Source organism: Urocitellus parryii, chromosome 8 (assembly GCF_045843805.1).
Source record: "Urocitellus parryii isolate mUroPar1 chromosome 8, mUroPar1.hap1, whole genome shotgun sequence".
NCBI lineage: Eukaryota > Metazoa > Chordata > Mammalia > Rodentia > Sciuridae > Urocitellus > Urocitellus parryii.
In genome coordinates, this window is record NC_135538.1 from 23072479 (window position 1) to 23086128 (window position 13650).

The following is a 13650-nucleotide window of genomic DNA, read 5'->3' on the forward strand; positions in this document are numbered from 1 at the left end:
TAACTTATTCATTGTCAAAAACTTCACTTTTTGCATGAAAAGAATCTGGGTATCACGATATAAATGATTCAGAGGTTATTTTTTTAAAAAATCAAAGTAATAGCAATATATCAATAACCACAATAAAACTTATATTTCAATGCTTAAAATCAGCAAGTTATACTGGAGTTCTGGGAACTGGTATCATCATCACCAACTGAAAATTCAAGTAACTTTCCCATTGTGACCTGGGCTTTAAAATGACCAGGTTTTAGTTTTGTTGTTGTTTTGCATTTGAGCATTTGATGGAAATTTTTCTCTACAGACCCACTTGCAGAAAAACTATAAAATTTAAATTAAGTGCTATAAATTAAATGTCCAAATATGCAGAGAGGGGTGTTCTGAGATTCTCCAGCCTCTGAGAAGGGATAGAGCTGGCCCCCAGGGTCCCTCAGTCATTTATCAACTGCCATTTGTCACATTACTTCTTTGTGGAGACTCCAGTGCATGAAAGGGCAGCTGCTGTGGTCTCCCCACACTAAGGAGCCCTGTTTGTTAGGAAGCGTTTCTCCACAGTGGCTCAGAGAGTGGTCTTCACCATCATCATCACCACCATCATTATCATCATTATCATTCTATGTTGACATGGTAAAGATGGGAAGTTCCTCATAAAGATAGAGAGAGCTTTATTCCCCTGTGATTCTGGCCTCAGGCATAAGCACCCTCTTAGAGCCAAGGAGTTCCCACTTCCCTGCTTAGACTCTAAGTGCACAGCCTGGAAAGCATCATTTTTCTTTTCTCCTGATTTCTATATAGTATTTAATCACGGCACTGCTGTATTCCTATAATAACATTAGAACAATTACTTTTGTCATCTATATTTTTTAACAATTACTTTTAAAAATTCCCATCAATAGGGTTGGGTTGTGGCTTATATAGTGCTTGCCTAGCACGTGAAAGACCCTGGGTTCAATCCTCAGCACCACATAAAAATAAATAAATAAAGGCATTGTGTCCAACTACAACTAAAAAATAAATACGTTAAAAAAATTCCCATCAAGGTTCATTTAATTTTTCATCTACTCAACAAGTATTCAAGTGCTGAGAAATATTTTGGGTTTTGAGGGAAGATAGAAATAAAGGTATTTTAAAATGAAGATGTGGGTCTCTTTCTAGAGGAGATGACTATTTGAAGAACATACACATTCAAGAACATGAACAAGTCTCCTAGGAGACAACGGTCTTCTAACAGGTATGATACTCTGGGTGTCCAGACAGCATGAAAAGGAAGCTCAAGGAGGTGGTGATGTATGTTTACACATGATGAGATCAGAAATGTCTTCACAAAAGAGGTGACTTTGGGACTGCCTTTAAAAACAGGCAGGTGATCATAGAGTGGACAGTGAGAGAATGTGTGCACAAATGTAGAGAGGAGTTGTACGTGAATGTGACATATTAAACAGTACAAGCAGCACCACAGTCTAGGTCCAGGATAACACCTGGATTTCTGGCCTATCTGTGGAAGACAGTGGTGTCATTACTGGAGACAGGGAACACAAGACAGAGAGATGCTTTATAATAAAAAACTTCCTTTTGCAAGATCTACCTGGTTACGAGTTCTCTTATGTTATCTCTTTCTTTAATCCCTAAAGTCAATGACAGTCAAGTTATTCTGGCATTTTGCTCATATTCTTAGTCTTTTCACAGTACATCCCTAAGATAAATATAAACTCTCATATTCTTCGTTTCCTTAGATTCATAGGTATTGAGCTGATCAGTGGATCCCTAAGTACTGAGCTGACCAGTAGATTCATAGGTACTGAGCTATTTGTTAGACTAAGTCACTCATTTGTAATGATCTCCAATATAATAAATTTCATCATCAGAAAAAATATTTTTACACAGACAATAACACATAAAGGAAGAATCTCAGTTAAACATGAATATATAGTCACATAAAACTGTAAGCAGTTGAAGTCACTTACCCAGTTGCCTCACATTCACCGTGTAGAGCCTCAGGCCCTCATTCAGGGACTCGTTATTTTTTAAAAGTTTCTGTTGAATGGTTTTTCCTTCTAAGTTGGCATTATTGGTAGCATTGTAAACTAGAAGGGCCCAAATCATCAATCTAGAAAAACAGTGCAGATAAAATTATCGTTGGTTAGTTGTTTTTTGGTGCAAAAAACAGACTATGTGGATACAATTGACTATGAAATGTCAAGACTGAGATGACTAGCCACTGTGCTCTCAGGCTTTCCCTGATGATGCATGAATTATAACATTAAAATATTTCAGTATGAATGGATGTTATTTTACATGTATATTTGTATCACTTCATTTCTTTTCAGAGATATTTTAACATTTATCTGTAATACTATTTTGTAACACACACATAAGAAAGAAAAAGTGTGGTTAATTCTACCCTATTGCTTTAAGGGAAAAAATAAGGTCTTTAAATAAAAATTCATATTTCAAATAGAAAATTAGAATTTTCCATCTCCATGAAGCATTCTCACATGCTGTTCATGTGGTGAAAACTTATGAAACATATGCTCCAGATATACTCTATGGTTAGCCAGCATATCACTGTAGATGGTTTTGGAGTATCTGACCTTGAAATTTTAAAAAAGAAAATCTCTCTAATGGAAGCAAAAGATGGATCCTTGTTTTGTCAAAACTTTCAATTTTACAATTTAAAATAACAAAGTCCTTTTCGGTTCAGGCATAACCACAGCTATAATCAACACCAGACATCAAAACTATTCATTCAACATTGAGATAAATTAAATGAGATTAGTATGTCAGGTAAATGAGAAATATTTTCCCTTGTACATGAAAGCTCTGGGTTGGCAACAGAATTTCATCTTGGTCATATTCTGAAATGAATAAATAAGACACAAGGCATTAAATTATCAAGTTTGCCAAAGACAAACCAGAAGCTTGCTTTTTACTATGGAATGTGCAGTACAGAGACAGTGGCATATTTTGTTCATAAAATTCTGTGAAAATAAATAAAAATTAAATAGACTACTAATATATTTGTGGTGCTAAAAAATAAGAAATTTGTTAAAATATTTTCTGTTCAAGGTTTGGTGAAATTAAATAGTTCTATGCCCTTTCCCCATATCTGTGCTATTCTCAAGGACAAAGTGTTGTACTATTCTTATAATTTACTCTGAAAAGATATTTATTTCTAAAATGACCTACTACCCAATGCTCATATACAAGTCATATTTCAGGATGAGGTGAACATAGATATAAATAATAATAGTGAATAGTGCTGCATTAGTAATTTTTTGAAACAGCCTATGAAAAAAAATTGATTATATTATTGTTTGAAGATATGCTTTGCCACTCCAGTCACTGAGAACCTACAGGTGGGAATGTGACATTTAACTTCTCTTGAATACTGAGAACATCTTTAGCACAATGTATCCGGTGGAGTATTGAATACCCAAACTCAGCAATTCAAGAATAAGCACACATTTTCACAGGTCTTATCTGGGTTGTTTTCCTCTCTCTCCTCCTGAAAACTGAACCAATTTTATGGTTCTACACAGTCAAGTTCTATCTGCTGTCACCATCAAACATTCTTCATTCAAACAGAACAGCCTCTGTCGCTTTGGTTTCCTGCCTGACTAGGTGATAGAGTATGATAGCATTATCTGAAGCTATAATGACACAATGACTTTGAAAGGGAACGTTTAGAAAAAAGAATGTGTGTGAAACTACTATTGCAGTTCAAGGAAAAACAATGAGAGATTATAAAACCTCAGCAATGAGCATATACAAACTTTAGAGAATGGGAAAAAGCGGGGATTGGGAGTGGGGCGTGTGCTACCAGGATCATTACAGCAATGCCAAAATTCATACCAAAGAAAACCTAGACAGTATTTTCCCACGTACACTGTCTCAGTTCATTCTCCCTATCATTTTGTGTGAAATTATTCATTGGTTTGACAGACAGAAACTGAGGTTTTATGTCAGTTAACTCTTCTAGGCAAGAATTTCTGAGGTGTGGACATATGGGTGAGGGATGATTTTAGTATCAGGTCACAGAAGAAGTAAGTAAGCTAAAAAGGGAAAGCTGACTTCTTGTCCCAATTGCTAAACAAAATGCTCAGCAAAAGGATCCAGAGAGCTGCTGGATCCACTCCTGAAGTCCCACTGTGATCCAGCAGGCAGGCTTGGAAGAGATCATTTGGCTAAGTAAAGGGGAAAAGTTCTATCACTTATAATATTGAAATACATTACTCATTTTCAGATCCTAAAGGACAAAGAACATGTCAGAAAATAAAAACAATTTTCCCTAATCAGATGGCTTAAACTTGTCTATTGAATATATACAGAAATGAGTTTCAATATACCAGTAACTTTAAAAACATTTGTTTTTCTAATGTTAAATAGAAATATACAAGAAGAAAGTTCTCTGGTCAATTCTCACATGAAACTTGATTTAATCTCTTCCTAGTAAGACTATATCACTTGAAAAGAAGCATAGTTGAGCATCAGTTGTATAGCCAACACATCAAAAAACCCAACAAGGCTTATGAGAACTTTTGCTCTTCAATTGATTTTTTAAAAAATTCTATGGGGATGCAATATACTGACTGGAACTAATTTTTTCTCATTTGGAGTTAAGTTTTCAATTTTATAGCAATATGAACAGGTGGTCCTTATATGTCAACAGGTTATGTATGTATGTTGGACACATATATTAAATTATTTGGGTGGTTAAGTCATGCTCCTAATATGTTTAAAAATAGAGACTTTAGAAAATGAGTTCATGGCTTTAAATGCTAAAAATATTTTGTACATATCATTCATATTATTAGATGTGATCATATAAACTTAGCATTTTAAAAGCTTTTTGTGTGCATGCCTTTGTGTGTGTGTGTGTATGTGTGTGTGTGTGTGTGTGTGTGTGTGTGTGTCTTTATGTATAGAATCCATGGCTTCACCCACAGTAGGCCAGAGCTCTATCATGGAGCCACACATCAGTCATAACAGAACTATTTCTTTGAGGTTCTCTTTGCATTTTCAAATAAGAGGTAATGGTTTATCATAAATAAACTATAAGTACTAAATATCATAATTCATCCATGTTAAATGCTCTACTTTCAAACTGTTTTTCATCAGACTTACATTTTTATCATTTGTTCTATTATGGTTTTAAATATAAGAAAAAATAGTGTGCATCAATGGCAAAGTTAAATGTATTGAGTGATAGAATTTTTTTCTCCTATCTCATTATTTTCATTTCTCAGACAGTCAAAGCAATGAACAAGAGAAAGGTTACACCTTCCAGAAGTTGTAGTTAGTTTTACCTTTGATCATTCACAATGCTTCTTTTGACTTTAATCTTGTCCTCTCCCGTGCTCAGGTGAAAACTATAAATACAAATACACATAATCAGCATCAATCTCATCCACTATATCATCAACAACAAAACTGGGGGAGGAGACAGGAGGAGGGAGAATAGATTTTCTAAGTATTTCCAAATATGTGTTCTGAGGTTCTAGATTCTTCTGTAAACCCAGACAACTGTGTGCTCTTGCATTTTAGAAGAAAAAAGAATTGGAGATGTTCTGAGAAGGAATCTACATTAGTGTGTTGAATAATATACATTCTGAATTTACTGACAACTGACTGCTTTTTTGTGTTATTGTGTCTCTTAGGTCAGACGAATGTATGTTTCAGAGTTGCAAAATATACTTCAGAAAACTAGTTTCAGCTATAAAACCATGAAAATAAGGAACAGAGGAGAATATATGGACAATACTGTTTCTAGGAATTTACTGGAGTATTTAATAAAAAAATAGTGAAAGGGTATTTTGAAATGCTAGGTTGCAAACTGTAGATCTCTTATTTTGTTAAAACAACAACAAAAAATTCTCCAAACTGAGGTGTTTGCAAACTAGGGGACACTCTATGTGATCACCAGAGTGTGAGAAGGAACTAACAGAACTAGTGTGTGTATTTAATTTTCCTTTTAATTTCTGACTTATTAGAATAGATATTTATTTACATATATATGTGTATATATATGTATATATGTGTGTGTGCATATACACACACACGAATACATACGCACATAATTTAGGTAAATTTAGAGAATTTTTTTTCTCAAATAATTCAGACATTTACCTGATATTAACCACATAAACGGTGTAGTTCCAATTCTGGAAGGTTGAATTGAGCTGAAAAACACAAAAAGCTAAGTTCGGGTAACTCTTTAGAAAAATGAATCCAATTTCTTCCCTCCCCAAAGATAAGCTGTATGTATAAGATCCTGGGAAAATCATAGAGAGCCAGAGAAGTGAATGAAAAAGGTAAGAGATACCAGATGACTGTTCCCCTGAGTCTTGATAAATGCTCTTTCTTTCAGTCCTCAGAATATATCCACCCCTACCACACCCCCCACCTTATTCATGAAAAAAAAAAAAAATGGAGTTCTGCAGAGATGACAGAGTTTGCCCAGGGTCACCCAACTATGAAGTGGCAGATCCCACACTGGAACATTCAAGTTTTCTTTAGCCCATATGGTGATATGAAGTGTACTACAAAAACACCTTTCGTTTCATTCATTTAATAATCACTGAGGTACAACAAAACATGTTTTCTAATTACTAACACTTCAAGAATATTAGTAATAAGACAAATTACAAATTAGTATAAATCTTTTTAAAAAACAATAAAATATGTTCAACATTATTGGAACTAAACTAATTTCATGTGGTTATTTAATAGTCTTAATGGAGCTCAGTACAAGATTTTTGATTGAAAGCAAGGATTCTCCTCAACATGAACAACAAGCTTTGGTGATGTGGCATCCACTACAACTGCAAAACAGGATTTATCCACCAACATGAGGTTTTCCTACTTACATAACACTTCCCAAGGGATTTTTAAGTCTTGTTTCATATATACACCAGACTTCCTTATAAGCATGTCTAAAATTGAATGAAATTTTAGAAAATGCTGGCAAAAAAGTACTTAATCATTTTAAATTATAAATAGTAATACAGGTTGAATGTCACTTATCCTGCCAGAAGTATCTCAGTATTTCAATTTTGGAATATTTTCAGGCTTCACTAATCTCATAATCACAAAGGCATACTTTAGATTTTGAATTTTTCAGACACTCAACCTATAATATGAGTTGTGGAAAAATTTGTATCTTCAAGATCAAGCATCTGCTTTTGGTAGCTTATATCTTAAGCCAAGCTGTCCAGTAAAAAGCTTAGCTTCAGATGAGTATGATGTTACCAAACCATGCATGAAGTAAATGAAAAATTATACTTTGTCTAGCACAAACTTTCCAGTGAATGCTTTCAGGATTAATAATGTTACCAGTTGCTTGAGAATGAAAATAAGAAATTTTACATTTTTGAAACCATTCTGACTTTAAACAAAATATAAAGAACAATGCTGTGCCCAGTGTGGTGGCACACACCTTTAATCCTAGTGGCTCAGGAGGCTGAGACAGGAAGATCAGGAGTTCAAAGCCAGCCTCAGCAAAAGTGAGGCACTAAGCAACTCAGTGAAACCGTGTCTCTAAATAAAGTACGAAGTAGGGCTGGGGATGTGGCTCAGTGGTTGAGTACCCCTGAGTTCAATCCCTGGTACGAAGGAAGGAAGGAAGGAAGGAAGGAAGGAAGGAAGGAAGGAAGGAAGGAAGGAAGGAAGGATAATGCTGAAAGAAAATGGAATGCAAGTATGTACTCTATTTTGTAGAGCTCACTCTCCATTTAAAAATTAAATGCAACTCCTAAGGTTTGAATTAGTTAGGATGTTAATGAGTCATTCCAGAAAAGTTAACAGTGGCCTTTTCTTTAACTTCTATTAAAGAATTTCACTTTCCCCACCAATTTTGTAACAGAATTGTTAATTACATACTATTATTTCCTATGGTCAATTTGTCTTAAATAGTATTGTCTTTAAAGATAAGTCCATTTTCTATCAGTTATTCTCCAAATGTATGTATATGTACACTTACATCTCTGTGTGTATGTCTGTGCATATGTATTTTTTCACCACTCCCTCTCAATTGTTGTTTGAACTATTTTTGCTATCAATAGCATTTATCAGACACCTAGTACCTAAGAAAATCCATTTTCTTACTTCAGAATATATATGTTAATGATTCTATCCATACAAAGGGCTAAAGTTTGAACTGTACTGCATTATGTAGAAAAAGAAGCACCAAGTCTCACAACATAGAATCTGTGAAAAATGAAATTTCTGAGTATGGAAAAGAGAAAAATTGAAAAAATAGGCTCTGTTTGCAAGAGAGATAAGAAACTACTAAAATTTTGAAAATTTGAAACTTTCAAATTGTCCATCAGTAGGATATTGGTTAAATAAATTATATCCTAAGTGGGCATCAACAGAAAATTTGTTAAATAAATAACTAGACAATCACATAATTAAACACTGTTTGGAAACATTCTCCTATACTAACCTTGGCAACCACAAAAATTATTATAGTGTAGAATGGTACTTAAACTCTATCAGTTTTAGTGTAAAAATGAAGAAAGATAAGAGTTTATAGTGTTATTTTCTTTTATGTCTACAAAGAGCTTTAGAGAGCACTCCAAAAACCTAACAGTGATTCCAAGCAGAGGAGTCTCCAGGTGGAGGAGTGGCAAAGAAGAGGAGAACAATTTCATGATTAGTCAAAACCAAAACTTACACGATGACTTAACAGTCAAATAAAAAAATAAGAAATCTATTTTTTAAAACTTAGCTGAAAACATATAAAGCTAATCATAAGTAATGATACCTACCAAAATCTACTAATGTGCTAACTTCTTTTATTTAGGAAATTTATAGTCTGTAGGCTCAGTTTCATGGCCTTTATTCATTATGCATAAGCATATCTTGCTTATTGCATCTATTAATATATCTATAATGAACAGTATCTATGTCTTAGTATAATATATGGATTTAGTTACTCAGAATCTTTTTCAAATTTCCAGAAGTTAAAGGTTTAAAACAAACAAGAAATTTTTCAGGTTCACTTACCCATTCTGCCACCTTGCTCTGTACCTTGACCTCAGGGTGACGAAGGATATTTTGAATCACTATGGATATTCTATATATAATTCCATCTGCCCGTTGGAAATAGGGTTAATCCATTAATTATATTTTATAGTCATATAAAACAATGTTAATCACATGATTTCATACAAGTTCAAAGAAACGCTTGTTATGGAGTCATAGAAAATTTATGAAATATTTTGAGGTTACGTTTACTGTTCTTTTGCAACTTCTGAAAAATAAATATCAGTTTGCTCTTACAGAGGATTCATTGCTCCCAAATCATCTCTAGAACAGGACCTTTACCAGGCTTGCATGTTTATTCAGAATTTTTAGCTTTTAGATTTCTGGTATCTACCATCCATAAAATGATAATTTGATTTATCAAAGCAAGAAATCACGTTTTGTACACTATAAAGAATAATCAAGAGTCACTTGATTATTGTGACACTTGAATGAGATGATGGACAGATAGCTTAAAAACACCAGGCACACACATATTTGCTGCCCTTAAACTCTTCTCACTTCCTGCTAATCTCTCCCCAGTAAAACATTGACATTTACAAAACTATTGGGTTGGATTTCACCAGGATTTTCATTAAAACTCTTAAATATAGTCATCATGCCAAAGTAGAGAGAGAAAAAAAAGAGTATTTGCAGGCAGGCAGACTTTTAATTGGTCTAACTTCTTTAAAAAAATTATATAGTGAAAAGGGACATGGTTTTTCCTTTAGGGACAATCTTTAAAGTAGTCTGATTTTTTTTTTTCCTATGAAGAATTGAACTCACCAGCAAGAGACTGCTAAAACTCTCTTGCTTGTACTATAGGATGCTTGACCCAAAGAATCTAATGAGGAAAATATTATTTTAAAATATGGTGTGTTATAGACAGAAAAGTTTTTGAATAATTTTGTCCATACCTTTCTTCATGCTTTGTTTAGCTAAGGGTCTCAAGTAAAATACGCATAGAAAATACAGAAATGTATAATTAAAACAATGTTGAGGAAGATATTTAATGAAAATTGTGGAAAGGCAGTAGAAAAAAATATATGTATGCTTCTGAAAACTCCCAAATCTACCAAAATGCAAATTCCAGTTAAGGAATGTCTTTCCAGTAAAGAAGTCAGTTTCACACTAAATAATATGAACTACCATTCCTGGATATAATAATGTAAATATATACCACTGGGATAAGGCAAAAAAAAAGTGAGTTTAATTTATGCAAATGGGGTTATTTCAACTTCTAAAACTCTTCAGGTATTTTAATGAGGTATTTTAATGGTCTTGATTTTATATTATTTTAAAATATGTTATGAATGAAAAAATACCCAAGGAGGAAAATTACAATAAATGACAACAAGTTAAACAACAACAACAAAAAAACCTTTCATAGTGTAGATCCATCATCTCAAATCATGAACATTCTGATAGGAAATTCAAGTTGCAAAGGTCCAAGAGATCCTAGGGATCCCATATGAAAGTTGCACCAAGGTTTGGAAAGTATTTTAAAAAACTACCACTAGATGGAGCCCTGAAGCACTTTTTTTTTTTTTTTGGTAATGCTTTCCCTCAGAAAAATATTGCAAAATACTAAAAATCAATATTTTTAACCACTGACATTTTTGAAAATTTATGGAATCATCCAAATATTTCAGGTGGCTTATTTAAGTTTTAAAGGCAGCTCCAGTTTTTTCAGTACATTGCAATTACAAATGAGAGACATCCAGTATCATAAGCAGCCAAGAGAGTTCTCTTCCTAGTTATATTGCCTACAGCCAATATAATTAGTTAATATACCAAATAGCCTAGCATCTTATGGTACAGTTTCTCTTCTTCTATGGACAACTATCAGGCTGCCCCTCTTCTGAAGCCTCAAGATTACATATTTTGCAAACTTAGCTAAAAACTACTTGGCAGAATCTATTACTTTTTAAAAATTTTTGAAGAGTCAATGAGAGATCATGAAGCATGTCCAAGGGTGCAGCACCAAAGAAAAGAAAATGTTCAACAAAGGGCTGGTGACAATGGTTCTGGATTACAGCAAATCAGTTGGCTTCAACAGTGACACTGGAAGAAATGCAGCCAAGACACAGCTGCAGGCCCTCCCACATCATCACAGCTCCTCTGCTCCCACGGACACAGCAACTTGCTTGTGAGTCAACATAACAGTCAATACAAATCTTCACGTGTTCCAGAGGCTTCAAAAGAGGCATAGATTATCCTAATAATGCCATGCAGGCCAGTAAAACTTCTCATAGACATCTCTTGAAAAAAAATTAAAAATATATCCACTTTCCAATTAGATAAGTCTTCCAGCCACACAGAATGTGAAAGTGGAAATTATTGCAGGTCATTACAGATATGGTATCAAAATGGTATTTCTTTTTGCAGGTTTATCACCACTTAAACTTTCTTTTATTTTCTTTGTTGCTGTTGTTTCATAACATTTTTAGAGTTTCTTGGAGGACAGAGAAATCACACTGGTATATCTAATTTTTCCTCAAGAGTGTGAAATATACGTTTGAAATGATGGGTTTGAAAACATTTGAAAAGATGTTAAAATCCAAACCAAATGTTTACATTTGAGACTATGTCATTGAATTAGTGATGAAGCAGTTATAATGTATCAATGGCATTTATAATATGACTGGCATCATGCAGAGCCTACAGTTTCTTGAAAATATCTGGCATATAAAGCTAGAGCTATTATTGGAGCCAGGTAAATGTCCTATGAGTGAATTTGTGATCTGAATAGCTAAACATATGTGAGACCCTGGAAGGGGAACACAGCAATTTGTATTTGTAAATTAGATTTTTAAAACAGTAATAAGAACTAAGAGTTAATTTCTTACTTGGACTGTTTGTGTGAACTTCACAAAAGTTTACTGTCCAGTGGCACTAGAATACTGTTTCAAGTATAGAAGATAGGATTTGTAATGGATATTATTAGTCTAGGAGTTTTCTTTTGGAAAAAGCAGAAAGGTTCTTTATTTGTAGGAACACTGAGATTATCCTTGATATTCTGAAATACCAGTTTTTGTAAAAAGTATCTTAAATGCTTTCTTAGTGCAATCTAAGGTACCAGACAAAAGTCCTACTGAAAATAACAAAAGAATTTTGCACAGAAAAACTGGAACATTTTACAAAAGTCAGGAAAACAAATTTTAATTGCTGTATTATGGACATGTATCTGATTATCTCCTCCCTGCACTGGCAGACTGTTACCAAACTCAGTAAAACTGATCCACTGAAGTTAAAAGGAATGTAAGGTGATAACAGATTTGACATTTGTGTCTATCTTATTTACAGTGAACAAAATGGGACCTTCTAATATATGAGATTATAAGCCTGAGAATGTTTACTCTATCCATTTCCCAAAGAATAAGAAATTGTTGATAGTATGTGAACAGTCTTAGATAGTCCAGCACATAACACTGGATGTCATTTATTCGCTAGGGAAAAAAAAATCTCTTTCAATTGTTTCAAATTTGATTACATCAAAGAAAAATTCTTACTTGCATACTGTCTGTTTCTTATACTTTGCTACTTTTCCTTTTTAAAAAGATAATGAGGACATCAGGCTCTGAGAAGTGAGAAGCCAACAGAATGCAGAAAGAATTCAGAAACAATATTGACTTTATACTTCTTATTTTCACTTCTCTTTTATATATAGAAAATATTATTATATTTTATAATAATGAAATTTATTTTCTCATGTAAATGCAAATGTTTAAGTAAAAATGCAGGTCAATTTAGGAAATAAACATATGAAGTATCATAGGAAGTTTAAGGATATGATAAGTATCATTAAGATGGTGAACAAATTTGAGCACACAATTTTAAGACTAGTTCCTCCACATGAGTTTTGAATATTTTAAAATGCTGATTTAATTTTGATCGAGAATCCTCTGAATTAGATTCTTTTTCATTAATGTGGTCAAGATAAACCATTTTAACTGATTCCAACATTTGCCTGCTTTGTTGAAACTCCAGTGAAGGTTATGACGCAAAGAGAGATGGGCCAAACAAGGCTCTCTTCAAGAATGTCAGAAGTGACATGATTGAGTGAGTACAGCGCCACTCCACCAAGCTGAGGACTCTGAAGCTCCATATAAATGTTCTTGGGCAGTAGAGGATGTGCCAGTCCTGGAGGGAGAATGCCACAGAGGCTCTTTGTATGCTCATACAAAGAGTGAAATACTTAGTTAGAATTATAATATTCCCATCTGCTGGCAGGGCTCCATGTGAAATATGCTCTGGAAACTTCAGCGGCTGCTGCTTTCTTGGGGCTGGCTGGAATTTGTGCTCCATCATAAATCTCCTTGGTGTAACTAGCAGAACAACCATAAACACTTCCCTGAATCGATGTCTTTATAACCCTAATGAAATTTATATCTATGTTTCATGTAAAATATTCCATACTTCCAATTTAAATGTCCTTACAAAGGAAGTTGATGTAACCTCAGAAGGCAAAAATCAAAAAAATGAATGATGTGGGTTTCTTTGCTCTGGTTTTTTGTCCCTTGTGACATATTACAGATGTCTTGGCCTCACAAGCGAATGAACTAGGGTTTAGGAAATCCCAGTGTTTCTAAGATCTCATAGTTGAGAATATTAGTATGTTTGAGG

General features: G+C 33.8%; 1 protein-coding gene across 1 annotated transcript in view; it reads right to left on the bottom strand.

Annotated features, from left to right (window-relative positions):
* Adgrg6 (adhesion G protein-coupled receptor G6) overlaps positions 1-13650 on the bottom strand; it is a 134817-nt gene that overhangs the window by 41359 nt on the left and 79808 nt on the right. The window contains exons 7-10 of the mRNA XM_026397618.2: positions 9007-9092; positions 6127-6179; positions 5307-5369; positions 1965-2107 (exon numbers count right to left, since the gene is read on the bottom strand). Of these exons, the coding sequence (XP_026253403.2) occupies positions 1965-2107; positions 5307-5369; positions 6127-6179; positions 9007-9092 (345 nt within the window). The remainder of the gene's footprint in view (positions 1-1964; positions 2108-5306; positions 5370-6126; positions 6180-9006; positions 9093-13650) is intronic.